Below are 27138 nucleotides of genomic sequence, written 5' to 3' on the forward strand. Positions count from 1 at the left end.
TGGGCTGACATGCCACCTTCCTTTGCCTGGCAGAACTCACTGCGGTTTGTTTCATATCACCCCTTCCCCATGGCAGGTGGAAGATGCAGCAGCCTGTAATCCTAGCTACCACAGAGGGTGAGCTGTGAGGACCACTGTCAGAAGCCAGCCCAGGCAGCAAATTTTTTTTTTTTTTTTTGCTCAAGGCTAGCACACTACCACTTTCAGCTTTTGTTTTTATGTGGTTGGTACAGAGGAACTGAACCCAGGACTTCATGCATGCTAGGCCAAGCCACATTTCCAGCTCAAGTCTGAGACCTTTTTTTCTTTGTCAGTCTTGGGGCTTGAACTCAGGGCCTGAGCACTGTCCCTGGCTTCTTTTTGCTCAAGGCTAGCACTCTACTTCTCGAGCCACAGCGCCACTTCTGGCTTTTTCTGTGTATGTGGTGCTGAGGAACTGAACCCACGACTTCATGCATGCTAGGCAAGCGCTCTACCGCTAAGCCACATTCCCAGCCCCACCAAGTCTGAGACTCTTATCTTCAATTTACCAGCAAAACGCCAGAAATAGAGGTGTGGCTCAAAGTGCCAGCCTTGAGCGAAAAAGCTAAAGGGCAGCACCCAAGCACTGAGTTCAGGCCCCAGTACCAGCACCAAAAAAGGAGATGGGGGGAGTGTGTGTTAAGGTTTTCACCTCCCCTAAGGCGCATTCTGGAGACAGACTAGGTACGAAATTCCTGATGGGGAATCCTCAGCTTTCTGAACTGCCCTTGGCATTTCCTTCACTTTCCCTGTTTTGCAAACCTCTTGGCATCCACCTGGCCATTAACAGTTGGCTCCTTTGGTTCCATTTTTATTCTATTCCTTGTCTTCTTGTTTCGCCCGAGGCTTTAGTTTGCCTCTGAAGAATCTCTAACATAATCCTAGCTCATCTTCAAGGGCTAGTTTGGGCATATCCCTTACTGAAGTTGGTGTGTCCTCCTCACATCTCTGGCTTGTGGTTTCTCAGTGACAAAGGGGACCCTCCACTGAGAATTAAGGATCCAAGTTATTGTTGGCTGCAGAATGCCGGCCTCTGGCTTGAGGTCCTTCCAAATGGCCATGTGATGACTCAGTGTTTCTATTTTCCCCAAGGTCTGTTCGTGCTGAGGCCTGGAGTGAGACTAGATCATCCGCGCCTTCCTGGAGCACTGTCCAGCTGGCTGGAGCAAGACTCCAAAGACCTTTCGCCCCTAGGAGGTGATTAATGCTTTTCAGAAGGGATGTGGGAGTGTGACACAAGAATGTCAGCTTCCAAAGGGTTGCTGGAACTCAGCCCCCAGTGAATGGGCCCCAGATTACAGGAAATAACAGCAACAAAAAGCACACTGCAAGGACTCTACGGGTTTGAGTAACAATACAGTGGGCCTCAGTGACCAGGGAGTTATACCACTATAGAGCTGGGCTTTGTGGCCCACACCTATAAACCAGCACGTAGAGGGCTGAGGCTGGGTCATGAGCTTGAGGCCAACCTGGGCTAGTGAGATCCTGTCTCACAAGTCAAATCAAGCACCAGAATCATTACCCCTACCACAGTCGTCCAGTCTTATTGACCTTACAGTCAATACACTCATCTAGGGTGACATTTTTTAAAGAATCACAAGCTGGGAGATGTTGCTTGCTGCCTCACTAAAGCTGGTCTCTGGCATGGGGGCAAACCTCTTTCAAATCCAAGTCATGACGCGAAGAATTCAAAATCACAGTGTTGAGTTTCATATTTGAACAGTAGCTTTTTAATGTGCTATTTTTTCTCTGAAGATCTTTATCTGACACTCTCAGAAATCCAGTAACTATAAAGGGCAATAATTCACAAATGTCTCCAAGGAAACTTAGACTCCCCCACAAAAAGAGGAGAAAGAGAAAAGAGCTGCTCCCCAAAGCTGAGATGATTCCTTCAGCTTTCTTTTTCCTTTAAGCTAGTCTCACAACCACAACTTAAAACCATAATTTTCCTGACACCCTATCAAAGGCTGGTCTTAAAGGAGCCAGCAAATATGCCAAGGATCAACCCTGCTGGGACAAAGCAGCCTTTATTCCACATCTCCGGTAGAAATGTGCCCACCCTGTCCTGCTGACAGATGACATGCTTTGTTTGCTGGTCCAAATGGTGAGCCTCACAGAGGTTCAACTCCTGGGCCGTGAAAGGCATTTCACTCGAGCAAGAGGGAGTGGTGAGGAAGTGTAGGGAGCTGCTTAGCAGCCCAAGAGCCATGCTAGCTGTACAAGGGGGCAGGAAAGGCAGCCGACAGGCCCCAGGACCAGCAGATTACTAACGGATGCAATCAAAGAACCACTAGGAATCTCACAGAAAATGATCCCACCACAGGGCCGGAGGTGAGTCTCCTTGAAGCAGGGAGCACCTGCTTTGTGCACATGCGCAAGGTACCCAGGATGCTGGAGAGCTAGGCGTGGAACAGAAAGGCAGAACAAGTGGATCTTTCTTCTTAGATTCTACTTTATTTGGTAAAACTCAGAAACTACCAACCAACTCACAGCCCCCACCTTCTCTGTGAAGAAGGGAGTTCCCCGAGACAAAAGGGCTGCGGCTTGGGGATCATCCACCATCCCAGGTTCCCACTCAGGCAGCCCATGACCTGACAGGCATCCAGGCTGATGCTCTCCGAGGTGAGAGAAGAAAGCAAAAAGAAGCTCATTTCATGACAATGAAACTCTCCTGACACTCCCCTGTGCCTCGACCTCCCCATACCCACAACCTAAATAAAAAGAGCAGAAGACAAAGCACGAGTGTGAGACACACATGTACACACACAGAGCTTCCTTTCAGGTTTCAGCCCAAGGGCTGCAGAATCCCTCCCCGGAAGGAGGACAACCGGCACACCGAGCAAGGCTTGGTGGTCCAAGGTGATGGCTGGAATCATGTAAGACTGGTAAAAATCCAGGGAGAAAATACCCCACCTTCAGCCCATTCCCAAGTCTCCAGTGAACTGGTTTTAGTTCTAAGAAAGCCCCATTTCCACAAAGGTGAGCTGTGGCTTTCAGGGTGGCAGGCTTAGGGATAAGCCGCCCATGGCTGAGAAGACAGTGGTGGGAGAGGAAGGGGAGGGTGGAGAGCGGAACAGTAGAGCCTTCAGGGAGAGCAGGAAGTGGCTCCCTCCCCTGGACTAATGGATCCGAGTGAGCTCCTCCACAACCTTGATGAGGTCGTCCGCCGTGGCCTCTCGCTTCATACCGCTGCCATCATCATACTGCAATGACAGGAGGGGAGGCCGTGAGGACAAGGGGCACACACCCGCGGGGGAGGGGGGGGAGAGAGGAAAAGGCTCACTGGCCAGTATCACCAGAGAAAGGACTGACCAGAAACCCACACTTGCCCCTTGGGGCACAAGTCAGCAAGCAACATCCCAACCTCCAGAACTCAGGTAACTCCCCCTGACCCCATCTCCTACCTTTAGGTTTTGCCAGCCATCTCCGAGATGGTCAACTGTGCCTTTATGCTAGAGTTCTGAGCACCGTGCCTCGTACTTGGTACCATGAGCCCTAATGACCCCGCCTGGCCTGTGCATGTGCAGCAAGCATTGTGCAGGGCTGATGACTCCTCAGATCCAAGGAGAGATGCCAGGGCCAGGCAGGCTCTGACCTTTGACCCCACTGGAGTAGCCTCGCCACTCTGCTCACCTGTAGGTTTGCCACGACCTCCTGCATCTTGGGACGGCTAATATCCAAGAAACTCTCAATCAGGTCACCATCGATGAAGCCCGTGGCTGGCTCCGTCTTCCGTTCCGTGTGAAAGGATCTCCAGGTGGGCAGATGAGTTAAGGAAGGTGGCCTATCGGGAAACGCCCTTACTCTCAATCATCCCCACCCCCAAGCAGGACTGTGGTCTGCGGGGGACTGTCAAAGACAGGAGGAGGAAACGGCAGCCTCCATACCACTATCACTTTTTTCGCTTTTGGAATAAAAAAACATAAGATGAATTGACAATCCAGTGGTTCTCAGCTAGGGTGCCCTTTAAAATGTTTTTAAAATACAGGTCAAATTATCAGTTTAATGCTCAGATGTATACAAACATTTTTTTTGGTTGGTTGTGGGGCTTCAACTCAGGGCCTGGGTGCTGTCTCTGAGCTTGTTCCTCAAGGCTAGCAATCCACCACTTAGAGCCATAGCGCCATTTCCAGTTTTTTGGTGGTTAATTGGAGATATGTCTTGCCTGCCTGGGCTGGCTTTGAACTGTGATCCTCAGACCCCTCCTGAGTAGCCAGGATTATAGTTGTGAGCCATTGGTACCCGGGAGATATAATTTTTTTGGTCAGTCCTGGGGCTTCAATTCAGGGCCTGAGCACTGCCCCTGGCTTCTTTTTGCTTAAGGCTAGCAATCAAGGCTAGCACTGAGCCACTTCCGGCTCTTCTGTATATGTGGTACTACTGAGGAATCGAACCCAGGGCTTCATGCATGCTAAGCAAGCACTCTACTACTAGGCCACATTCCCAGCCCAGATATAAACATTTTTTAAAAAAGCACTTTTAGGTTAACCTGAAGAGAACCAATCACCTCAGTCTCGCCCCAAATCTGAGAGAGGACTTTCCAACAGAACTTGGGATTCTTGTGTCTCTCTCTGGACAGCTGACCCTTAAGCTTCTGGAGTTGTACCTTCTTCACAGTACTTTCCCCTGTTCTGCCCTTAGCAAGACCCAAGAGGCTCATCTCCCTTCTACACTGTAACTTGAGCTCCTGTCCAACATGCACCAAGAAGCCAGAGGCAGAGCCAGCTCAGAAGAGGAAGGTACCTGTCTGTACATTCCCAGGATGGCCCAGCTGCACGGATGGTCTTTCGGGTGAGTGTTAAGTATGTGAGGGTTTATACGCAACCCCCTCTACTACTGTGTACACTTAAAAATCTTCCATATAAAAAAGTGGGGCGGGGGGGAACCCAAACCTTTTCTGTCCAGAAGTCTAATCAAGCAGTTTGGGAGGCACTGTGCAGGTGCGAGGACGCTTCCCAGCAGGGAGGCTCCGAGTGGGAAGGATATAAGGAGTGTTCAATCTTGCCCACACTTTTGATGACTTTATTGAGTCGGTTCTGCATGTCCAGCAGGAGGTTGTACCAACTTTCCGACAGCGAGGTCACCAGCCCTGAAGAAGGGAAGGTGCAGTGAGCTGCAGAGTGCAGAGCGCTCCAAAGCCGGCAGCAAGCCCCTCACCACCAGGCAAGCATCACAAGGAGACAAGCTTGCTGCAACTTGTGGCAAACCCCGAGGTGTCCCTCCAAATGGTCGTCTCAGAAAGAAGGCCCGTGTGGGAGCATGCTCTGCAGGGGTGTCCTTACCAATCATGCCATTGACCGTGCCAAAGAGCACCGAGCCCTGTGTAGGAGTGGAAGTCTCGCCCAGGTTTTGCATGACCAGAGAGCCGTGGCAGAAGACGTTGACAAACTCGCCCAGATGGAAGAGCCCAACCTCCTGTAGGTGCTGCCGCTCCTCATCAGTAGTAGCAGCGCTGAAAGGCAGTGCGAGATCTCTCTACCAGGATCCACCTCCCCCGCAAGGTGTGGACACACAGCCCAGATGCGGAGAGCGTGTGCACTGGGCGTCCTGGAAAGCCCAGCTATGGGCTTTGTGATTCTTATGAAAGAACTTCTACCAGTCAGAGAGCACCCAAGTTCCAGTCCCACACACCCACAGGGCCACCCCACCACCCCACCACCGTTCCTGCCCTGGCCACTCACCTGTCCTTCTGACACACAAACAAGTTGAAGGCATTTTCAGCCCCCAGGAAATTGTCATCATCCAAGATTTCCACGGCACTCATCCAGTTGGGATTAAAATCTCGGGCAATCTTAAAAGAGACAAGGTGTGACAAGAGGACAGTGAGCAGTTTGCATGAAATACAATTCTGGGACTTTTCTTTTCTTTGATCAGAAGCCAAGCCCTATTCTATTACCTTGTTAAACACAGAGTGACATCTAGATTCCTTCCCCTAAAATCTGACCAATGCAGGTCAACTGGGTGCAATTTTCAGGACAGAATCTATTTGAGCTCAGGTTGAGGGATTTTAAAAAAAATGCTTTACACAGAACATGGCCCAAGGAAACCTTTCTGCTCCCACTGGGCTTGATTAGTCTTCCAACCAAATACCTACAGGGTTCATGGCTTGAGCAGAAGTCTGTGCGCCCTACCTCCTCAAAGTTTCCCTCCATGGGCTTGTAGGCGAGCAGTAGCACTGAGCGCATGAGGTCACCCACAAGGATAAAATCACCCTTGGTCTTCAGGTAGAGGGCCATGATGTTGTTGTAGTGATTGCACTCGGTGCGGAGCTCCTTCTCTGTGGTCCACTCATACAGCCGTACCTGGAAGATGGGATACAATGAGCGGAGGTCCTGACAAGTCTCTCAAGAGACTTTTATCCCCAATTAACTAGCAAAATGTCAGAAATAGATATATAGGGGCTGGGGATATGGCCTAGTGGCAAGAGCGCTTGCCTCTTATACATGAAGCCCTGGGTTCGATTCCCCAGCACCACATATACAGAAAATGGCCAGAAGTGGCACTGTGACTCAAATGGCAGAGTGCTAGCCTTGAGCAAAAAGAAGCCAGGGACAGTGCTCAGGCCCTGAGTCCAAGGCCCAGGACTGGCAAAAAAAAAAAAAAGAAAGAAAAAAGAAATAGATATATAGCTCAAGCACCAAATCATGAACTTTGCGTAAAAAGCTAAGGGAGAGCATAAGGCCAAAGAAATCATAATGCAGGTATAAAACTTTTATTTATTTATTTATTTATTTATTTATTATTTTTTGCCAGTCCTGGGCCTTGAACTCAGGGCCTGAGCACTGTCCCTGGCTTCCTTTTGACCAAGGCTAGTACTCTGCCACCTGAGCCACAGTACCACTTCTGGCCGTTTTCTATATATGTGGTGCTGGGGAATCGAACCTAGGGCTTCATGTAGACAACACAAGCACTATTGCCACTAGGCCATATTCCCAGCCCAGGTACAAAATTTTTAAGTATTACTATTGTAAGTATAATACATTATAAGTCTTTATTTACTTACTTTTGGAAAATGACCTAAAGAAAAATCTCTAGAAAGAGGAGATCCATCTCTAATTCCCCAGTCAGAAAAGAATAAGATTACCTCCTAACAAGTACCTTTTCTCAACCTTTCCCAAAACATGTACATCCCTGGAACTTTTTTATATGAACCCAACAAGTAAACAAGGGGAAAATGCAACAGAAACACTGTTGGAAACTAAAGGAATCTAAAGAACTAGTTTCTGTGAACACCTTACTGCCCTCAAGGGGATAAAAGAAACACTATCCCCCTTTACCGTAATCCTGTTGGACTCACAACTACATCTCTAAAAGAACAGAGGCTTTCCTTTTTCTTTTCTTTCTTTTTTGCTAGTACTGGGGCTTGAACTCAGGGCTTCTTTTTGCGCAAGGCTAGCACTTTACCACTTGAGCCACAGTACCACTTCTGGCTTTTTCTATATATGTGGTATTGAGGAATTGAACCCAGGGCTTCATGAGTGCTAGGCAAGCACTTTACCACTAGGCCATATTCCTAGCCCTCATTTATTTTTTTATCTGAAAGTTAATGACCTTAAAGGCAACATACATTTTCATCCTGTTTCTGTTTTTTTTTTTTTTTGCCAGTCCTGGGTTTGAACTCATGGCTTGAGCACTGTCCCTGGTCCCTGGCTTCCTTTTGCTCAAGGCTAGCACTCTGCTTCTTGAGCCACAGTGCCACTTCTGGCCATTTTCTATACACGCAGTACTGAGGAATCGAACCCAGGGCTTCATGTATGCAAGGCAAGCACTCTACCCCTAGGCCATATTCCCAGCCAAAGAACAAAGAGGCTTTCTAACCAGTGGGCAGGTGGACATACTTGGCACTGCTCAGGAAGACAGACACTATGTGTCTGACCAGACAGGGCTTCCTGACAGACCCTTCAGGCCCAGGTCAAAATGCATTAAAATCAATTTTAAGACGGGTGACACTGGCTCACGCCTGTAATCTTTAGCTGTTGGGGATTCATGCTGCCCTTCTCCTAGCCTTGGGGCAGTGTGGGAGGGAGCCCCTCCCACCTTCCAGCTTCAACCGGAAGAGAAGTCCCTACCCCTAGGGCGCAAACACGTGCATGCCATCATGGCGGGGACTTCTACAAAGACCCAGCTCTTAGGGGGCTGTAGTCCCTTGCCCATAGAGGAAGTTCATGACATCACCGTGACGGACATGGTCTTTAGCCTATGACTGGCCCTTTGGCCAGTCCTGCTCCTTTCCCGCCATTACTGTTATATAAACCCCCTCCCAATTAAATCCTGTGAGACCCGTTCAACCGTCAGGCTGTCTCCCCGGAATTTCCTTCCTGCGTCGGACACGTGAGGGGGGCTGATGGGGAAGGGGATTTCGGCATTTCTCCTCAACTCAGCAAAGTCCACAAAGATACACCTTACTCCTTCTGCCGGTGGGAGGGGTAGGGCTGAGTGTCTTTCATAGTTTGGGTTCAGGCATTTCCCCCAGGAGATAGGGGAAAAGGGGTCCAGAGCCCCCCAATACTTAGCTACTCAGGAGGCTGAGATCTGAGGATCGTGGTTCAAATCCAGCCTGGGCAGCAAAGTATGTGCGACTCTTTATCTCCAATAAACCATTAGAAAACCAGAAGTGGCACAGCAGCTCAAGTGGTAGAATGCTAGCCTTGAACGCTCAGGGACAGCTCCCAGGCCCAGAGTTCAAGCTCCATGACTGACCAAAACAAACAAACAAAAAAAATCAATTTGTTTGGTATTGGATGGTACTAGGATTTTACCTTGGGGCCTTGCCCATGACAGGAGCCATACCTGAACTGGTTATTTTTGAGATAAGGTCTCCCATTCTGCCTGGGTGAATGCCTGGCCCACATTTCACCTGGAAGGCAGGGATTCACCAGCTCCTTGGGATTTTATTTTAATCTTTTTTTTTTTTGCCAGTCCTGGAACCTGGGCTCAGGGCCTGCACTGTCCCTGGCTTCTTTTTGCTCAAGGCTAACACTCTGCCACGTGAGCCACAGCGCCCCTTCTGGCCATTTTCTGTATATGTGGTGCTGGGGAATTGAACCCATGGCCTCATGTATCCGAGGCAAGCACTCTTGCCACTAGGCCATATCCCCAGCCTTCACCAGCTCCTTGGGTTGAGCAGGAGTCTCCTAGACTTTTCTGTCTGGTTGGCTTGTAACAGTATCTTCTCACATAGCTGGGATGACAGGGACGTACCAAAAACACCCACAAGAAATTGAGAAGGGTATTTGGAGACTTCTCTGCATCAACTAGTCTCAAACCTCCCTGGTAGTTAGGATTATAGATGTAAGCCACTAGTGCCCAGGTTCACCTTCTTTTAAACACGAATGGGTGGCTACTGGAGAGAGAGTCAAGCTATGTATCTTAAATATATACAGTTAAACTGGGGGTTCAACAGAGGGAAGAGTGCTTGCCTAGCATAGAATATGCAAGGTTCTGGGCTAGATTCCCAACAGAGAACATGCACAGCCCCAGGAAATAAGGGAAACATGCTCTCCAGACAGTGGTGTGCCACCTGAAGTGCAACTCCACAAGGTGTGGCCTCACCGTGCTGTTGATGCTGGCAAGAAGCTTCCCGTTAAACTCCACCATAGAGTACACAGCGCCTTTCACCTCCTTTTCAGCCACGGTCTGTAGTTTTCCTAGGGAGAGAGGAAAGAGCTATTTTTCAGTCTTTTCTAGGAGCTCACATTTTGCCTAGTCAAAGGAATCCCTGGTAGCCCTTATGGCTCTAACTCGTGCCTCCCAAACTCTCATTTGAAAAATCAACAAATACAGTCAGTGTATCTCTGAGCTTCTTTTGCACAAAGCCAGCATTCTACCACCGGAGCCAGAGCTCTACTTCTGGACTTATTGGTAGTAGAGTCTCAAAAGACTTCCCTGCCAGGGCTGGCTTCGAACTATAATCCTCAGACCTCAGCCTCCTAAGCAGCTAGTATTACCGGTGTAAACCACTGGCACCTGGCTAGTACTAATTTTTGTTATGGTCCTTGGAGGTTGATACTACAGCATGAACCACAAACAAGACAACGTGAGGTGATTCCAGGTGGTAGCAAGACCTGTCTTTCCCTACCAGCTTCAGATCTGTCCTTAGATCCCTTCTAAGACCTCTGATGTGAGGGATATAAAACCTGTGGACAACCAGTCTCTAGAACTGAGTCTTTTCTTGAGTGAGAAAAGTGAAACAGCTCTAAATGCTAAAGCTGGAAGGAGTCGAGTACCTGAGCAAGTCCAGTAGAAAACAAATGGAGGGGGCTGGGAATGTAGCCTACTGGCAAGAGTCCTTGCCTCACATACATGAAGCCCTGGGTTTGATTCCTCAGCACCACTTATGTAGAAAAAGCCAGAAGTGGCGCTGTGGCTCAAGTGGTAGAGTGCTAGCCTTGAGCAAAATGAAGCCAAGGACAGTGCTCAGGCCCTGAGTTCAAGGCCCAGGACTGGAAAAAAAAAAAAAAAAGGAGAAGTCTCTCTCTCCCTCTTTTATAGTACTGTTTTAACTCAGGGTCTCAAGCTTGCAGATACTGTACCATTTGAACCACACCCTCAAGTCCTTTTTGCTTATTTTTCAGGTACAGTCATCATCATCATCATCATCCTCATCCTCATCGCCAGTCCTGGGGCTTGGACTCAGGGCCTGAGCACTGTCATCATCATTATTATTGCCAGTCCTGGGGCTTGGACTCAGGGCCTGAGCACTGTCCCTGGCTTCTTTTCACTCAAGGCTAGCACTCTACCACTTGGGTCACAGTGCCACTTCTGGCCATTTTCTATGTATGTGGTGCTGTGGTATCAAACCCAGGGCTTCATGCATATGAGGCAAGCACTCTATCATTAGGCCATATTCCCTGCCAGTCATTAATTTTTTACATGAGGACAGCATTGCACTATGATCTTTCTACCTCTGCTTCCCACATAGCTAGAATGATAGGCATACACCACAGTTGGCTGGTTTGCTGAGATGGGGGGGAGGGTCTCAGTTTTGGGGGTTCTCAAACCACAATCCTCTCCACTGCATCTCTCAAGTAGGGTGGATTACAGGAATATGCCCCAAATGTAAAAATCATGACCAATATTCTGACTACTAGATTTTCTCATCCATTGTTCAATACCTTCTGTCTTTCAAAGAAAAAAGAAAAAAAAAAAAGCTAGATTTTACCTGTGTTCTACTCACCTACTCTAAAACTCAACTAATAGCTTAAGAGGAAGTACAGCCTGTCTCTTTATAGCAATGCACTCAAGTTCTTCTACTGCTGAATTAATGCTGAGAGCCCACCTCCACACACACACACCACTGTACTGCCTTCCCATCACCACGTGTCCCTCAGAAGTGAGGACCACTCACTCACCATCCGAATACTGGAAGACCACAATGCGACCCTGCTTGGGCTCTGCCTCTTCAGGATACACCATAGCTGTACCCACAATGAAGTACGTATTGGGGTCTTTGCCCAACTTGCAGGAGACCAGGCTGAGAGCATATTCGTTCTGGAGAAACTGGTGCGCATGAAGCACTAGAAGGGGAGAAGATGACTAGCTGCTCATGTGTTGCTCCCATGTCCACCCCACCCCTGCTGCCATGCTGTGGTGAGGCCTAGGGGTGAGGCAGTGAATGGATAAGGCTGGCCAGTGCCCCTGACTCTTCTGACTGCCCATCCCCCCACCAGCCTATGCCAGTAAGAGAATGCACAACACTCCAGGCTCACTGCAATTTACAGGTATCCCCCACCCTTCTTCTCCTCTGTCCATCAAGCTCTAGAACATTCCTGAGCTTAGAACAGCCCGGTTTGGAGAGGACAAAGGTGAAAAGGACAGAAAGCTCCTGAGCACCTTCGAAGGTATGCTGGTCAATGATGAGAAGGTTGTGCACTTCCACCTCTTCGCCGAAGGACGTCTCATGAGGGGCGGTGCTGCTGGAGAACAGCTTGCTGGAACTCACACTACTGGACAGAGCCTGCAGACACACACACAGTAAGGACACTCTACCCAAAACAGAACAGGCGCTGGTATGAGGACAGTGTGGCCCAGGAGAAGGCTGGGGGCTGGCAAAGCAACAGAGTCTGAAAAACAGAGTGCCTCAGAGAAGATATGAGAACCAGAAGGAAGGAAGGAGCCAGGTTCCGAGTGCACTGACGTGCTGGTCCAGTCTAATGGATGTCAAAGATAATGTAAACAATAATGCGGTCAGTCAGTCAAGCAAGGCTAAAGAGGAACTCAAGCAATGTAATCCAGTCATGGGCTCTATCAACAACAGGAAGAATGGGGGAGCATTTCAAATATGAATAATATAAAGACCTTTCTTTTTTGCTCTGGATCAGGGAGAACTTCTATATCAGATGAATTAGGAACAAGAAAATAAACAGCTCATATCATATTAGAATCTCAGACAAAAAACAACTCAAGGCTAAGCCTGCCCAACGAAGACCATAACACTAGCAATAAACCTCAAAATCAGCTGTCAGACTCTTACTTCCATGTTTCTGCCTATTATATACGCTGTACTCCTACAGTCTACTCAAACTGATCAGAAGAGAAAAGGAACTGTTCAGGCTTCAAGGTCACTAAGTGGCAATTGCTTCCTATAAACAAAGCTTTATTGGAACCTAGCTATACCCACCTGTTTGTTGCCTCTGGGGCAAAGGTGGGTAGTCACAACTAAGTCCAAATGGCTGCAAAGTAAGGACTCTTTCCTGTCTGAGGAAGCTCACCATCCCCCACTGCCCTCACCTGGGTACTGGCGCTGGGCCTCAGAGCAGTTGTGCCTCCACTTGTATCTTGTACTTCAATGCGGCTGGAAAGAACCCCAAAGCACTGAGACACCTCCTGGTAACAGATTTTCCTGCACAACAAGTTTGGGTCAATAGCATTGCTCAGAACAAGTCACAGAAGCCCTCTACCAGCTGTCCCTGGGCTGGCCTTACACTCACCTGGGAGACTCGTACAGGGGAACTGTGCGAATGTGCAGCTTCTGAATCTCATCAATGGTGCCAATGGTGAGGGTACTATTGTTGGCCAGTGCCAGGCTAAAAAATAAAGGTCTCAATTTAGAGTGAGTTGACTGAGGAAAGGACTGGATTCTCAGAGGCACCCACCCACAGGGAAGGAGAAACACAACAGGCAGAATTACCAAGTCTTACTCCAAGGCAGGGTTTTCACACTCACTACTAAAAATAATTTAAGGAGACCTATTTCAGATTCATATTCTTATGGTCTGGGTAGGCCTAGGCTGAGGTAGGGCTATGTATGTGTTACACATGTTTATGTATGTGTCCTGAGATTTGAACTCAAGATCTGGGCTCTGTCTCTGAACTTTTTGCTTAAGGCTAATGCTTTACCTCTTATGCCAACAGCCCTACAGTTTTTTGATGGTTGACTGGAGCTATGAATCTCATGGACTTCCCTGCCTGGGCAGGCTTTGAACTCTGATTCTCATATCTCAGCCTCCTCATTAGCTAGGATTACAGTCGTGAGCAACTGGCTTAGGATGAAATTTTTAACAGCTTCATGACATGAATGCATGTACAGTCACAATAAAAATCAAAAAGCACTAGTGCTTCAGGCAGGACAGTAATTCTCTTTTTTTTTTTTTTTTGGCAGTCCTGGGCCTTGGACTCAGTGCCTGAGCACTGTCCCTGGCTTCTTTTTGCTCAAGGCTAGCACTTTACCACTTGAGCCACAGCGCCACTTCTGGCCATTTTCTGTATATGTGGTGCTGGGGAATTGAACCCAGGGCTTCATGTATACGAGGCAAACACTCTTGCCACTAGGCCATATCCCCAGCCCAGGACAGTAATTCTTGTATCAGGCGCTTCAGAGTCAACAAGGCTGGCGGACTGGGCCCATTCGCAGCAGAACTCTGCAGTGCTGGAGCTGGTGGCTGGAGCTACATTTTGAGCACTTAACAACTAAGTCTGAGATTCTAAAGCTCAACTAATAACCCAAATCAGCTGAGAGTTCTTGGAACTATGTACTTTAGAGCCTAATCTCAGACCTACAGAATTGGAATCTGAGGACTCAGAAAAAACAATCCACGGGCTGGGGATATGGCCTAGTGGCAAGAGTGCTTGCCTTGTATACATGAGGCCCTGGGTTCAATTCCCCAGCACCACATATATAGAAAACGATCAGAAGTGATGCTGTGGCTCAAGTGGCAGAGTGCTAGCCTTGAGCAACAAGAAGCCAGGGACAGTGCTCAGGCCCTGAGTCCAAGCCCCAGGACTGGCCAAAAACAAACAAACAAAAACTCCACCCAGTTGATAGACAATCCCTTGATGCTACTGTGCCACACCTCCTACCCCAGATACTATTTTTTTTTAGTTTCCAATATTTCTAATAGGCAGTCAAGTCTGAGAGCCTCTGCTCTACACTGCTCACTGCTGCTAGTTACTGAATTTTGACACTGGGAAAAGAAGGGGGAAGGTTTGAAAACAACATGATGCTCTCAATCAGAGGCCCTTGCTAAAGAATGAAAATGAGCCAGGCACCAGTGGCTCAGGCCTGTAATCCTAGCTACTCAGGAAGCGAAGATCTAAGGATCATGGTTCAAAGCCACCCTGGGCAGCAAAGTCTTGTGAGACTCTTATCTCCAATTAATCACCAGAAAATCGAAAGTGGCTCCAAGTGGTAGAGTGCTAACATTTAGTGAAAAAGTTCAGAAACAGTGCCCAGGCCCTGAGTTTAAGCCCCACAACTGTCAAAAGAAAAAAGGGGGGGGGGCTGGGGATATGGCCTAATGGCAAGAGTGCTTGCCTCTTATATATGAGGCCCTTGGTTCAATTCCCCAGCACCACATATATAGAAAACAGCCAGAAGTGGCACTGTGGCTCAAGTGGCAGAGTGCTAGCCTTGAGCAAAAAGAAGTCAGGGGCAGTGCTCAGGCCCTGAGTCCAAGCCCCAGGACTGCCCCCCCCCAAAAAAAAAAGAAAGAAAGAAAAGAAAAAGAAAAAAGAAAAGGAGACTCACCTGTCAGGATAACCATCTGAGTTGAGGGGACACATGTAATTCACCTCCTTGAGGTTGACATTGGAGAAGACCAACTTGTGGTTGCTGCTGTAGATGACCGTGGGGCGGTCAGAGCAAGCAAACACATTGGTGGTAGAGAGCGAGCGGAAAGTCCTTAATACTGTGGGCTGGGTGCCCAACGTCACCTTCTTACGGTCACTCAACAAGCCTACAGAAAGAATGGCATCAGGAGAAAGAAGGAAAAAAAAAAACAGAACAATTGGGTTATGAAGCAGCACCCAGAGGCGAAGAACTCTGCTCAACTCAACTCTCTTTCAAAGTGCTTCTTTCTTAAATGCTTTCCTCACCTGTGTCAATATTGAGCCCAAAGTAGAATAGGGCCCCATCTCCCAAGGCACAAAGGAGGTAGTGGCTACTCTCAAAAGTGGTCATCAGGATGGAACGTGGAATGATCTCTGTGGGCAAGAGAGGCATTAAGTTTGTGTTCCACATCCTGACTCTGATCCCACCCCAGATGCTCTCATGATACATACCTCCACCCAGCATCTCCTTGTGCAGCAGTTCAAAAGATGGCAGCTTTAAGATACGGGCTGAGATGTCTGTCCAGAGGCCAATGGCACAAAGCGGGGATAAACCGTTGCTGTCTCCTAATGGGGTGATGTCTAGGCAGGCCACTTCATGTTCCATCTCTGTGTGGCTGAACAAGGATGAAGAATATGACAGAGGAAGAAATCCAAGGGTCAAAAAAGTCCCAGCGAACAAGACAGGACAAGTAGACAGATAAGCACCCACACCTGATCTGCCGTAGCTCTTGGGGATGGATCTGCAGGTAGTAGAGGGCTCTTCCCACAGCAACCACCACCTGGCTGCTGTTGCAGGAGGCCACGCTAATGTTCTTGCCCTGGGGTTCCTTCCACTCGCTGACCAGAGCTTTGGGCTCTTGAGAGACCAGCCTCACAGACGCTGACGTTATCTAGAGGAAGAAGGGCAGATGTCAACAAGCACCTCAGGAATCTACCCAAGAGGGGAAAGGGGCCCTCTCAGAGCCCTAATAAGCCACATAAGTCCTCTTCTGCCAATACAGCCAGTCAGCCCTTAGCAGCTATGGGCAACTGGTTCCAGGATCCTCAAAGACCAAAATTCATGGATGCTCAAGCCCTCAAATAAAATGGTATGTATTTGTGCATAATCTGTCCATTTTCCCACATAAGTCATCTCTGTATTACTTATAGCACCTAAAACAATGTAAACGTTATGTATTTGTTATACTATTGTTTAGAAAAGAATGACAAGAAAGAGCTGTACATGTTCCAAGCACAGACATGATTTTCCCCCAAAATATTTTCAATCAAACTTGAGTTCATGGATGAGGAATCCATGGATATAAGAAATCAACTATACATGCTTTTCTCCAAATCTTTGCAATGATTGTTAAACCAAGCATCATTTTTAACTGACGAAGATTACTGAAGCTTATTGCTTTCATACCTTTGGAAGTGGGGAAGGAGTGCACAGAACTCCTACTTCCTTCTATTGAGGCTGGGTGGAGCAATGCAAACTGTATCAATAAGAGTACTGACGAGGACCACCAAACCATGTTTTCTAAACCCCCAAAAATACATCTCTAAAACATTTATGTTCTTGCTTACACCGTTAATTACTTCCTAAAAGCAGCAAAACTGTGATGTTTTATTTTGGTGCTGAGGTTGGAACCTATGCAGGCTAAGCACACATCAACACTGAGCTACATCCTCACTTCCTGAAGTATATGTTAAAAGTTTACCACTAAAACAAAACAAAAAATGAGTTTATATCATTGCTGCTAATTACTCATCAGGACTGAGCTTACATTTACTGAGTTACAAAAATGAAAGCTTTTCAATGACAAAGAGGTGATCTGATGCCGCTGCACAGAACCATGTTCAGAGTTAACACTGACAAAGCAAGAACTCAGCATCTGGGTTCATCCCACAAACCAACATGACTTACCCTCTGGCTTTTTACCAATCTACCACTGTCAGGTTGTGGCTAAAAGAAAGCCAGTGGACAAAAAAAGATAGAAAAGCCCTTAATCCTGGTGCCCAGCCCACCACTGGGAAGACTTTGGCTCTGACCTCAAAGCAAAGAATAGCTAAGGAGAAAGGAATGAAGAAAAACTGAAGGGCTTCAGAACTCCAACTTAGAAAGGTCTATGGAGAAAAGAGGAGAAGATGCATAGAAATCAAGCTCTGTGGATAACTAAAGCCAGTAAAGACTCTCTGCTCCCACACCACAGATAGATATAAGAGTAAGAGCTCTGATTATAGTTAATAGGTACAAAGTACTGCCAATACATAGCATTATGACTAATTTTTTTGTGCTCTTTAGTATTTTCAAAATTTTTACGAATAGGCATATATCAATGTTATAGCAAGGGAGAAAACTTCAGAAGACACAATGAGTATGAAAATAAGACCCAAGGCTTGGTGCTGGTGGTTCACAACTGTAATCCTAACTACTCAGGAGGCTGAGATCTGAGGATCATTCAAAGTAAGACCCTTATCTCTGAATAACCAGCAGAAAATGGGAAATGACACTGTAGCTCCAAGTGGTAGCCTTGCCTTGCTTGAGCAAAAGAGCTCAGGGAGAGCGCCTAGCCCCTGAGTTCAAGCCCCACAATCAACCAATAAGGAAAACAAAAGAAAAGAAAACCCAAAATTTACATATATGTAATATATATAACCATCCTAGTCTATAATAAAAGAAAAATGAGAATAAATATGTTTGTACACTTACAGAGAAAAAGTAAAAGGATCAACTCCAAAGTTAAGTTGTTACCTATAATAGCTTATCAGGTAATTTAACTTGTCTGCCTGGGCTGGGAGCCTGGCTCCGGTGGCACAGCACATGCCTAGCAAGCACAAAGCCCTGACCTCAAGCCTGTTATGGATGGCCCCCTCTGAATAAATTTTTCACTCTAGAATTTCTAATCTTAGTGCCATAAAAACTGACTGGTTTAAAAATCCAGAAGCACTGCCTACAACATTCTACGTCAGATTCCAGTCAATGGTCAAGTATGCCTGGTTCTCATCTGTTACCTGTATAAGTTGCTGGTGAGCCACATTGCCACAGAAGAAAGTCTGCTGATCATCAACAAAACCCATCAGTTCAGTTTCCTCCACCTCCTCTCCATTTAGCATGAGGACTCTGCGACAAGATGGAAGATCTGAGTTAGCCTGGGGCCAGTTTCTCTACCCCTTGGCTTTTACTCCTCACCTACAGCTGACACCTAAGCCATGTTTACCTGGTCTGGCCCACAAAAGAGAGCACCAAAGTGTCATCCGTCTCACGGTTGGGATCAGATCGCAGTGGCCATAAGCCTGGAACAAGGAGCAAAGAGGAAGAAGAGGCACCTGAGAAACCAACACTCAGCATGTACACAGAAGTACAGCCTGGGCCATTGAGAAACAGGAACACTGGGGTCAAAGTCCTGAGCTAAATCCTCTCTACCCATTCCTGGCTTTAAAACTCTGAAGAAGCTAGAAATTCTAAGAATGCTTTGAGCCTAATAGTCTACATTGTTATTTTGATTTTCAATATATTTCCATGACTCAAAAGTTAATTCTAGTGAAGGTTGGAGATATAGCAGAACACTTGCCTAGCATGTGGAAGGCCCTGGATCCAATCTTATTTCTAAAAAGTACACAGAGAAGGAAGGAGTAACATTGTCCAAAAAGGAATGTACTCATCACCTGACTTATGAAACAGTAACAACTCTATATACCATCCTTATAATAACAATTTTTAAAAATTAATAAAAAGTAAAAGTAAGTAAAAAAATAAAAAGTACATTCAGGCCGGATGCCAGTAGCTCATGCTACTCAGAAGGCTGAGATCAAGGATAGCAGTTCAAAGCCAGCCCAGGCAAGAAAACCATGAGATTCTTAACTTCACTTAACTAACAAAAACAAAAAACAAAAATGGAGCTGTGGCTCAAGTGGCAGAGCGCTAGCCTTAAGAACAGAAGTTCAGGGACAGTGCCCAAGCCCTGAGTTCAAGCCCTAGGAATGGCACCAAAAAAAGTACACACAGGCAGGCACCAGTGACTCACACACCTAATCCTAGCTACTCAGGAGGCTGTGATCTGAGGATCGCAATTTGAAGCTAGCCCAACCAGAAAAGTGCATTAGACTCTTATCTCTATTTAACCACCAAAAAGCCAGAAGTAGAGCTATGGCTCAAGTGGCAGAGTGCTAAACCTTGAGCAAACAAGCTCAAGGACCCTGCCTAAGCCCTAAGATAGGCACCCCCAAACCCCCAAAAAAGCACACACAGAAGTCTCAAGTCCAACACTTCTACCAATTCATCATCTAAATAATTAGTATTTTGTTCCATCATTTTGTTTTTGTTTATTTTTTTATAATTTAAGGAACTAAATATTTTATTACAAGAAAATAGATATAAAACAGCCTATCATAATAATTGTTCTACACCCTGCTTTTTCACTCAATAGCATGTTGGAGCCCTTATCAGAACACAATGTCTCCTCATCGTTTATACCTTCACAGTACAATTATGCAGATTAGCTAGCACCCTCCAACAGACACTTTTTCAGTATTTTTCTGTACACTCAATACCACCAATGATAATCTATACTTGTATCTCTAGGCACATGAAGGTCAAAGCTGGAGTAGGACTGCTGGCCAAGACATGGAAAACAACATTTGTTGTTGAAAATTTCCTTCAACAAACAGAGGATATATGTGCTATTGCCTCCCTAAACTTTGCTCTAAACTTAGGGATTCGGGTCAGCTAGTAAAGAATGATAATACTACCCGTAAAGAATGGTATTACTGCCAGGCTGAGAGCCGAGGATAATGGTTTGAAACCAGCCTCGGCAAGAAAGTCCTTAGGACTTTTATCTCCAACTAAATACCTAAAAATTAGAAATGGAGCTGTGGAACAAAGTGGTAGAGCACTAGCCTTGAGCAAAAAAAAAGTTCATTCAGTCAGTGCTCTGGCCCTAAATTCAAGCCTGGAAAGAAAGAATAGTATTTACTGTTTACTTTTCATTTACATTTCTTTTATTATATGTGAGCATTGTTACCTGTCTAGTCATATCCTCTGCCAATTTAGGGAAATTTGGTGCTCTTCTTCCTAGATATGTTTGTTTGTTTTTGCTGGTCTTGGGGCTTGAGCTCAGGGCCTGGGCACTGTCCCTAAGCTTCTTTTGCTCAAAGCTAGCACTCTACCACTTGAGCCATAGCACCACGTCCCCACTTCCCGCCTTTTCTGTTTATTTGGTACCAAGGAGTCGAACCCAGGGCTTCCATGCATGCTAGGCAAGCACTCTACCACTAAGCCAAATTCCTAGCCCTAAAGGTATGTTTTATAAACTAAAAATGGGTGCTTGGGCTGGGTGCCAGTGGCTCACACCTATAATCCCGGCTACTCAAAGAGGCTGAGATCTGAGGATTATGGTTTGAAGCCAGCCCGGGCAGAAAAGCCTAACACTTATCTCCATAAGCTACTCAGGGAAAACAAAACAAAACAAAAAAACAAACAGAAGTGGAGCTGTGGCTCGAGCAAAAAAAAAAGAAACTCAGGGACAGTGCCAAGGCCTAGAGTTCAAGCCCCAGGACCAGCAATAAATAAGCAAATGGGTGCCTGGTATACCCATTCAAAAGTTCTGAGCTTAGATAAACTGCAGCTACTTTATTCAGTGCATCATGTCTTCTGATTTAGGCAATAGTGTTCCCTTATATAAACATTATGCTTTTCCTCTCCTACTCCTCTAATATTCAGGTTTTATCAACAGCATTTGTAAGTTTACTTTTGTAGTATTTTAAAATGTTTAAGTTTCTACATATATTTCATCATGAATTACCTTGTTCTTCATTTGTTTGTTTCCCACTAGCACCCACCAATACGCCTTCACCACATGTAACAAAGTCAAAGGCCTTCAATCACTCAAGTGAAACCTGCATCTTTTGTCTACCAAAAGGCTACCTTTGATGCCTGGTAAGTCAATGCTGGCATGCTCATGGATTCCAATTCCATTCCGGATGATCCGCAAGGAACCTTCCTTGAAGGCCCCAGAGCAAGTGACCAGCTGCAAGTAGAAAAAAGATTCCTCAAAACTGTGCTCAGGAGATTTGGGCAATCATATCACACCAGCCCTAATTCCCAGGACCCTCACTGTGGAACTAAATTTGAGGATGCAGACCTAGCAGTGGTTGATCTCCAAAGTCCTTTGGATTAACCAAGCAGATAGGACATCCTAGTCAAGAAGCAAAATTTCCTATCAGTGCTCCTACCAAACTTGCTTAGATACTGGAACCTTGTTTACTAGAAAAAACACAGAATCTGGCTACTTATTACATTACTATGGGCAAATTACTCCATGTTTCTTAGTCCCCAGTTAGGATGGCCTGGCCAAGAATCCTTCTAAGAGAGCACGCATAGGATTACAGATAGTATGTGTGGTGGTGGTAGCTATCCTATATCACTAGGATTAAGGAACAAGAGTCTTAAAAAGTACCTTCAGTATATACTCCCCATTCTACATAAGCCAGACAAGGTGGACAAAATGCATTTCCACATGACCCACTTACCTGCCCCTGCCCCTGCCTCTCCAGATCCACCACACACATATCCACAATGGGTCCTAAGTTGGTAAAGGTTTCCATGGCCACAACATAGGAACCTTGCTCATTGCTGTCAACATTGAGCTAAAAAGAAAGAACAATATTAGTCCCACAATGACCCTAAAAGTCTAACCCCAAAAAGATATACATTATCCACAAGAAACTCTCCATCCTGCTAGCTCTGTCCCTTTCTTTTGCACCAAGATGCTTCTAGAAGGGAACTGTTGACTAAGGAACATGATTATTCCACAACTGACCTACTAACCAGTTGACAAGTTCTAACCTAGAGTCCCATCCATGTATGGTCCAGAGAGGCAGTGCATTTTAAAAAAAATAGTGTAAGATGTATTTCTCTGTGCAGATAGTCAAATTTTCATATTCTAAAGGGTAACAATCCATCACTTTAGACTATGACCTATCTGAGGGTGGAGGCTAGGTATTACTCATCATTAAATTCACAGCACCTGTCACCTTACCTTGCCTGGCACATTTGCTGAAGAACCATTAAGACAAAGAGCTGGTCGGGGATAAGATGCGGATAAACTGGAGATTACGAGGCACAAAACACAGGAGCAATCTGAAGAAATATGAGGACAACAAAAAAGAAGCCAAAAGCAAGATGTCTCCTCACCTTCACAAGCTGGGAGTCACCAAGGCGAGACCCAACAAACACCACCCCATTATCCAGGTACGTCAGGCACTCAGCAATGGAGGTCTGGAAAAAAGTTGGCACAGAAGAGAAATCAAACGGGACCCTACATAGACTTCGGTACACAGGACAGACTGCAGAGGTGTACCACCAAGTGTCCCTTTCTGGGTGACCCCTCCCCTCCCCCCATCTGCTGACAATCTCCCGCAGCCATTTTTAGTCCTCAGGTCACACTAGGCAACTGTCCCTGAAGTTCGTGATTCTCTGTTGGCCACATCCCTTCAGTCAGAAAAATCTAAGACTTATCTCACATGTGCCTTCTCCAAACGACAACTTTAATCTCAATACTTCCAGGCTACACAAAATAATTAGAAACTTCTAAAGGTCACTGCCTAAGTATTGTTTGTTGGAAATAAACTTCAATTCCAAATTGTACTATTGTTTCTCTACCTCCTCTGCCACTTCTTGGCTTTTGAGAATAGTGTCATACTATACAGCACAGGCTGCCCTTTAATTCCCTAGGCTCAGCTCCCAAGTGCTGACATAAGTGGCATGCACCACCATACCTGGTTGTTTCCCTTACTTTATATACTTCAGGGAGTGCCCCACAACCTGTGAGATTCTCACATCTAAGTCATTGAAAATTCAACTTCCACTTAAGGATCAACAGCCAAACAACATAATTCCGGAGTAGAAGTGAGGAGCCACACATCTGGGATCACTACACACCTCAAAGGAGGCACAGGAGCAGGGACAGTCCTACCTCTCCAAGGAGTTCCACACGGAGATCCTTGAGTGTGACAGTGCCATCCATTTGCTCCTCCTTCTCCAACAGCAGCATGAAAAGCCGTCCTTCCATGTCTCCCAGCAGGTATCTGGAACCGTTAGGGTCCACACGATTGTGACACACAATCGTGCTTTGCTGCCAAGCAGGAGGGGACAGTCAGCATCTTCCAACCCAGAGAGTAAACTCTGGTAGCCATTCCCTTCACCAAACCCAGCCAATTCACTGGCAAGAAATTCAATCACGTATAGACATGAGAGAAAGCAGGCAGACTTTACTGTGAAGGCAATTTTCAAAAAAGCCTTAAAAAAAATAAGCAATCTTCAAAATGCCTTTAGTGTTAACTCACACATTATTCTATGGAAAACAAAAAACATGTACCATCTGGCAGCCGGGGAGAGCTCAGTGGCAGAGTTGCCTAGCAAGCACAAGGCCCTAGTCAATGTACACACACCTATGTACACACATTCTCTCACACGCACGCACACATACATGCGCGCGCGCGCACACACACACACTCATGCACATCACAGATGGGAAAAGAAGTTATAAGTGTTCCATTAGAAACAGGTTCGCTAGTGGCTCAGGCCTGTAATCCCATACTCAGGAGGCTGAGATCTGAGATAGCAGTTTGCCGCCAGCTCAGGCAGGAAAGGCCATGAGGTTCTTATCTCCCATCAACCAGCAAAAAGCAGGAAGTAGAGCTCAAATAGTAGAGTGCTAGCCTTCAGCAAAAAAGCTAAAGGACAACATCCAGGCCCTGAGTTCAGCCCCCAGGATTGATGCATGTGCATGCACACAGAGACACACAGGTGTCCATTAGTCCATAAATACCAACCCAGGTTTTGTTACTCATCCACACCATGACTCCTTATTTCCTACCACTAATGCTACCACAGTTTTATTCTTCCTCAAAACACAAGTAAAATGAAGCTGTGAGGGGTTTTCATGACTCAAAATTGAAGCTTGAAATCTTCATGGCTAATTTTTAAACGTCTATATGAAAGCCACCTAAGTTACCACTATATTACCTGTCTTGAGAGCATGAGTGCTAAAAACTCTATGTTCAATAAACTTTGCCAAAATTTCATTATTTTTTTGGTGCTGAGGACCAAATCTAGCGCCCTCAAGAATGCTAGGCAAAGTACTCTTACCTTTAAGCTATATTTGTACCCCAAATCTTCCCTTAAGTTGTCCCTGACAATGTTTCAGAAGGATCAATCTATTTTGACTGCAAGTAAGACATCTGTAAACAAAACCATACTGATCTCTCTGTGTAGCCCATGAGCAACCAGTGTTTTTTGTACAATGTCTATCTAGTGCACAGATATCTGTGCTTCTCCTTCTGACAATTGGAGAGAATGGGGAGTACAGTAAAATTAAGGAAAAAAAAGATGAAGGAAGGCTATTGCTCACCTTGATGATAGGAGGAGCTATTGCCAGGTATTTGTCACCATTATGATAGGTAATGGACTCCTGTCCAATGATGATGGCCCCTCCAAAAGGTTCTGGGACTGCAAGGGAGACAAGCAACATTAGAAGGCTCAGCATTTTGGACATACCAAATGAGAGGTAGCAAGGGCCCTGATCCAGTTAACTTGGAGGCAAACTTGAAGATTATCATTGTCTTATAAAGGCTACCAAAGCCCAAGAAACATGACAGCTTTTTGAGATTCATCTTAGAAATTTTAGACTAGCTACTATCTAATCCAGTGGGAGGGATTTTTGTTATTTTCTTGTTTTATGGTGCTAGAGATGAAAAGCAGGGCCTTATGAAAACTAAACAAGCACTCTACCAGTGATCTATAACCATGACCTGACTAACTGGTCTTGCTATGTTGGTGAGGCTGGTCTCAAACTAGGCTCCAGTAATCCTCCTGCCTCAGGGTCCTAAGTGTTGGACTATACACTCCTGGTAATTTATTTTTTACTGTCACTCTTTTAGTATATTGGCACTCACACAAGGAAGAAGTAATTCATGTGGAGTCTCCCCCATTTTCTCTCCTAAACTAACTTTTTCTATTGAAAGTTTTTATGCTTTTTTTTCTTTTTTGTGCTGGGGCTTGAACTCAGGGCTTTACACTCTCACTTACTAGCCTTTTCACTCAAGGATGGTCCTCTACTTGAGCCGAATCTCTATTTCTGGATATTTGCTGGTTAACTGGATATAAATCTCACAGACTTTCCTGCCTAGGCTGTCCTTGAATCATGATCCTCAGGTCTCAGCCTCCTGAGTAACTAGGATTACAGGAGAGAGCCATCAATGCCGAGCAGTTTTTGTTTCTTTGTGTGCTGCATTTTTTTGGTGGTAGGTACTCTCTATTGCTGAGCCACAAGCTTTTATTTCTTTCCCTATGTCTCAACTCTTGTTCTTTAGCTTAATTTCCCTCCTTATTAATAACATTACTTAAAAGCACCAACTTTCTCTTAGGAGCTTTAGAACTTCTCAACTGGGTAAGGCGGGTGATATACTATGGGGGGAATAGTATAAGACAATGAGTGATGAAGCCTTGATCCTAATCCAGAGTTTGCTGTTTACCTATTGGCCTGTTTCCCCATCTATAAAAGAAGTCAGATTGGATAAGCTCAAATGAGCTCCTTCAGTTCTGCTTTTTTTTTTTTTTCAAATTTTTATTATCAAACTGATGTACAGAAAGGTTACAGTTTCATACGTTAGGCACTGGATACATTTCTTGTACAGTTTGTTACCTTGTCCCTCATACCCCCCTCCCTCCTCCTCTGTTTTGTTTTGTTTTTTAATGTATGCCTAATAATAAAATGACACTCATTTCCACACACCCCTTTACAAATCCAGTTAATGTCTTATAGAGTGTCATTCCTGGCAATTCAAGTAAAAATAAAGTTATACTTTTGGGAAGAGGAGCGAAAACAGAAATCCTAAGGCAAAAGTAGAAAAAGCAAAAGAAAACCACTTCGAGAGAAACACAGAGAGAGCAAAACTATGCCAAGAGCTTGACATTACCAAGGCTCAAACCTCAGGGAGGCAAATTCCCTAAAATCCAACCAACCTGCAATCACCATGGAAGCCTCAGCTTCAACATTTTCCTGTTTCCAAGGGCCTTTATTGAATTCCTTTTCTCGAAGAGACACCTCGTAGGTTTTTACGTGCCGTCCCTGAGGGTCCTGGAAGGAAAAAGTGGGATGGTTAGTCCTTAAGATGACTTCTTGAAGGAATCAGGAAAGGGACAATCCACACCTCCCAGGATGACAGTCCTGTCAAGTCAATCTTTCTGACCTTATCTATCAGGATACTGACAGTTCCCTGCTGAGCAAGGGAATAATTTCTAAGTAGACTGTTACCATCTGAGAGCTACTGTTTCTAAAAATTCAACCAATCAGAAGGTTTAAATAGAAAAATAAATCTGTCACACTGCACTACCCACTATAAGACACACAGTGTGCATGTGTTCATTCCTCGCCCTCAAGGAACTTAGAAAATAGCTAGAGAGAAAAACACCCTGACAAGTTAAATCTAAGAGATTTTTTAAAAAAATCATTGGACACAATTCTTAAGCATTCTGAAGGGGTAAAGGTAGGGAGAAGAGAACTTATCGCTCCTGTTACAGTAGTCAAAACCCTTCAGTCCTGCCACTGACACCACCATCTTCCTCTCCTTTTTCTGAATCGTGACTCTTCCCCTCCTTTTTTGGAATCATGACTCACGTCAGTCCTGGGGCTGCCAAAGTCACCTTTTAGAGGCTAAAGAACAGGCACAGGGAGAAGACTACATTCAGCAAATGGAAGATGGCTTCAACAAAGCCCAGATAAGAATCTACATAATGATGGAAGGAATTCAACAATGTGTTTCAGGGAAGGGACCACTTTTCAATCACTGTGACAGCTCCTGATACACTTAGCCTGAGTACCTTTTGCATGAGAGGTAACTAAATGTTCATCATATTGAAGGACAGTCACTTCACTTAAAGCTGATGAAAAGATATCACCACCACTGAGGAAAGACTCATCTTCACAAAAAGTTTTAATGAAGATGGATTTGGGCCTCTGAGACACACTAACAGAAATAAAGAATGTTCACAACTAGCAGCCCTAAGCTGGGAACAGACAGTGCCTGC

At 45.7% G+C, this 27138-nt stretch overlaps 1 protein-coding gene across 2 annotated transcripts in view; it reads right to left on the minus strand.

The window, feature by feature from the left end:
* Positions 1-2455: 2455 nt before the first annotated feature.
* Ddb1 (damage specific DNA binding protein 1) overlaps positions 2456-27138 on the minus strand; it is a 29110-nt gene continuing 4427 nt past the window's right edge. The window contains exons 5-28 of one of the 2 annotated variants that reach the window (XM_048361159.1): positions 26729-26764; positions 26074-26188; positions 24461-24558; positions 23024-23182; positions 22243-22326; positions 21579-21695; positions 20974-21076; positions 18269-18344; positions 18063-18171; positions 15780-15958; positions 15519-15682; positions 15333-15440; positions 14986-15193; positions 12951-13046; positions 12751-12862; positions 11854-11977; positions 11373-11537; positions 9574-9668; positions 6153-6323; positions 5703-5812; positions 5304-5473; positions 5008-5110; positions 3655-3778; positions 2456-3224 (exon numbers count right to left, since the gene is read on the minus strand). In XM_048361159.1, coding sequence (XP_048217116.1) covers positions 3141-3224; positions 3655-3778; positions 5008-5110; positions 5304-5473; positions 5703-5812; positions 6153-6323; positions 9574-9668; positions 11373-11537; positions 11854-11977; positions 12751-12862; positions 12951-13046; positions 14986-15193; positions 15333-15440; positions 15519-15682; positions 15780-15958; positions 18063-18171; positions 18269-18344; positions 20974-21076; positions 21579-21695; positions 22243-22326; positions 23024-23182; positions 24461-24558; positions 26074-26188; positions 26729-26764 — 2910 coding nt within the window. In that variant the 3' untranslated portion in view covers positions 2456-3140. The remainder of the gene's footprint in view (positions 3225-3654; positions 3779-5007; positions 5111-5303; positions 5474-5702; positions 5813-6152; positions 6324-9573; positions 9669-11372; positions 11538-11853; positions 11978-12750; positions 12863-12950; positions 13047-14985; positions 15194-15332; positions 15441-15518; positions 15683-15779; positions 15959-18062; positions 18172-18268; positions 18345-20973; positions 21077-21578; positions 21696-22242; positions 22327-23023; positions 23183-24460; positions 24559-26073; positions 26189-26728; positions 26765-27138) is intronic. The other variant, XM_048361160.1, reaches the window with a different exon arrangement.

This window comes from Perognathus longimembris, chromosome 13 (assembly GCF_023159225.1).
Source record: "Perognathus longimembris pacificus isolate PPM17 chromosome 13, ASM2315922v1, whole genome shotgun sequence".
NCBI classification, from domain to species: Eukaryota; Metazoa; Chordata; class Mammalia; order Rodentia; family Heteromyidae; genus Perognathus; species Perognathus longimembris.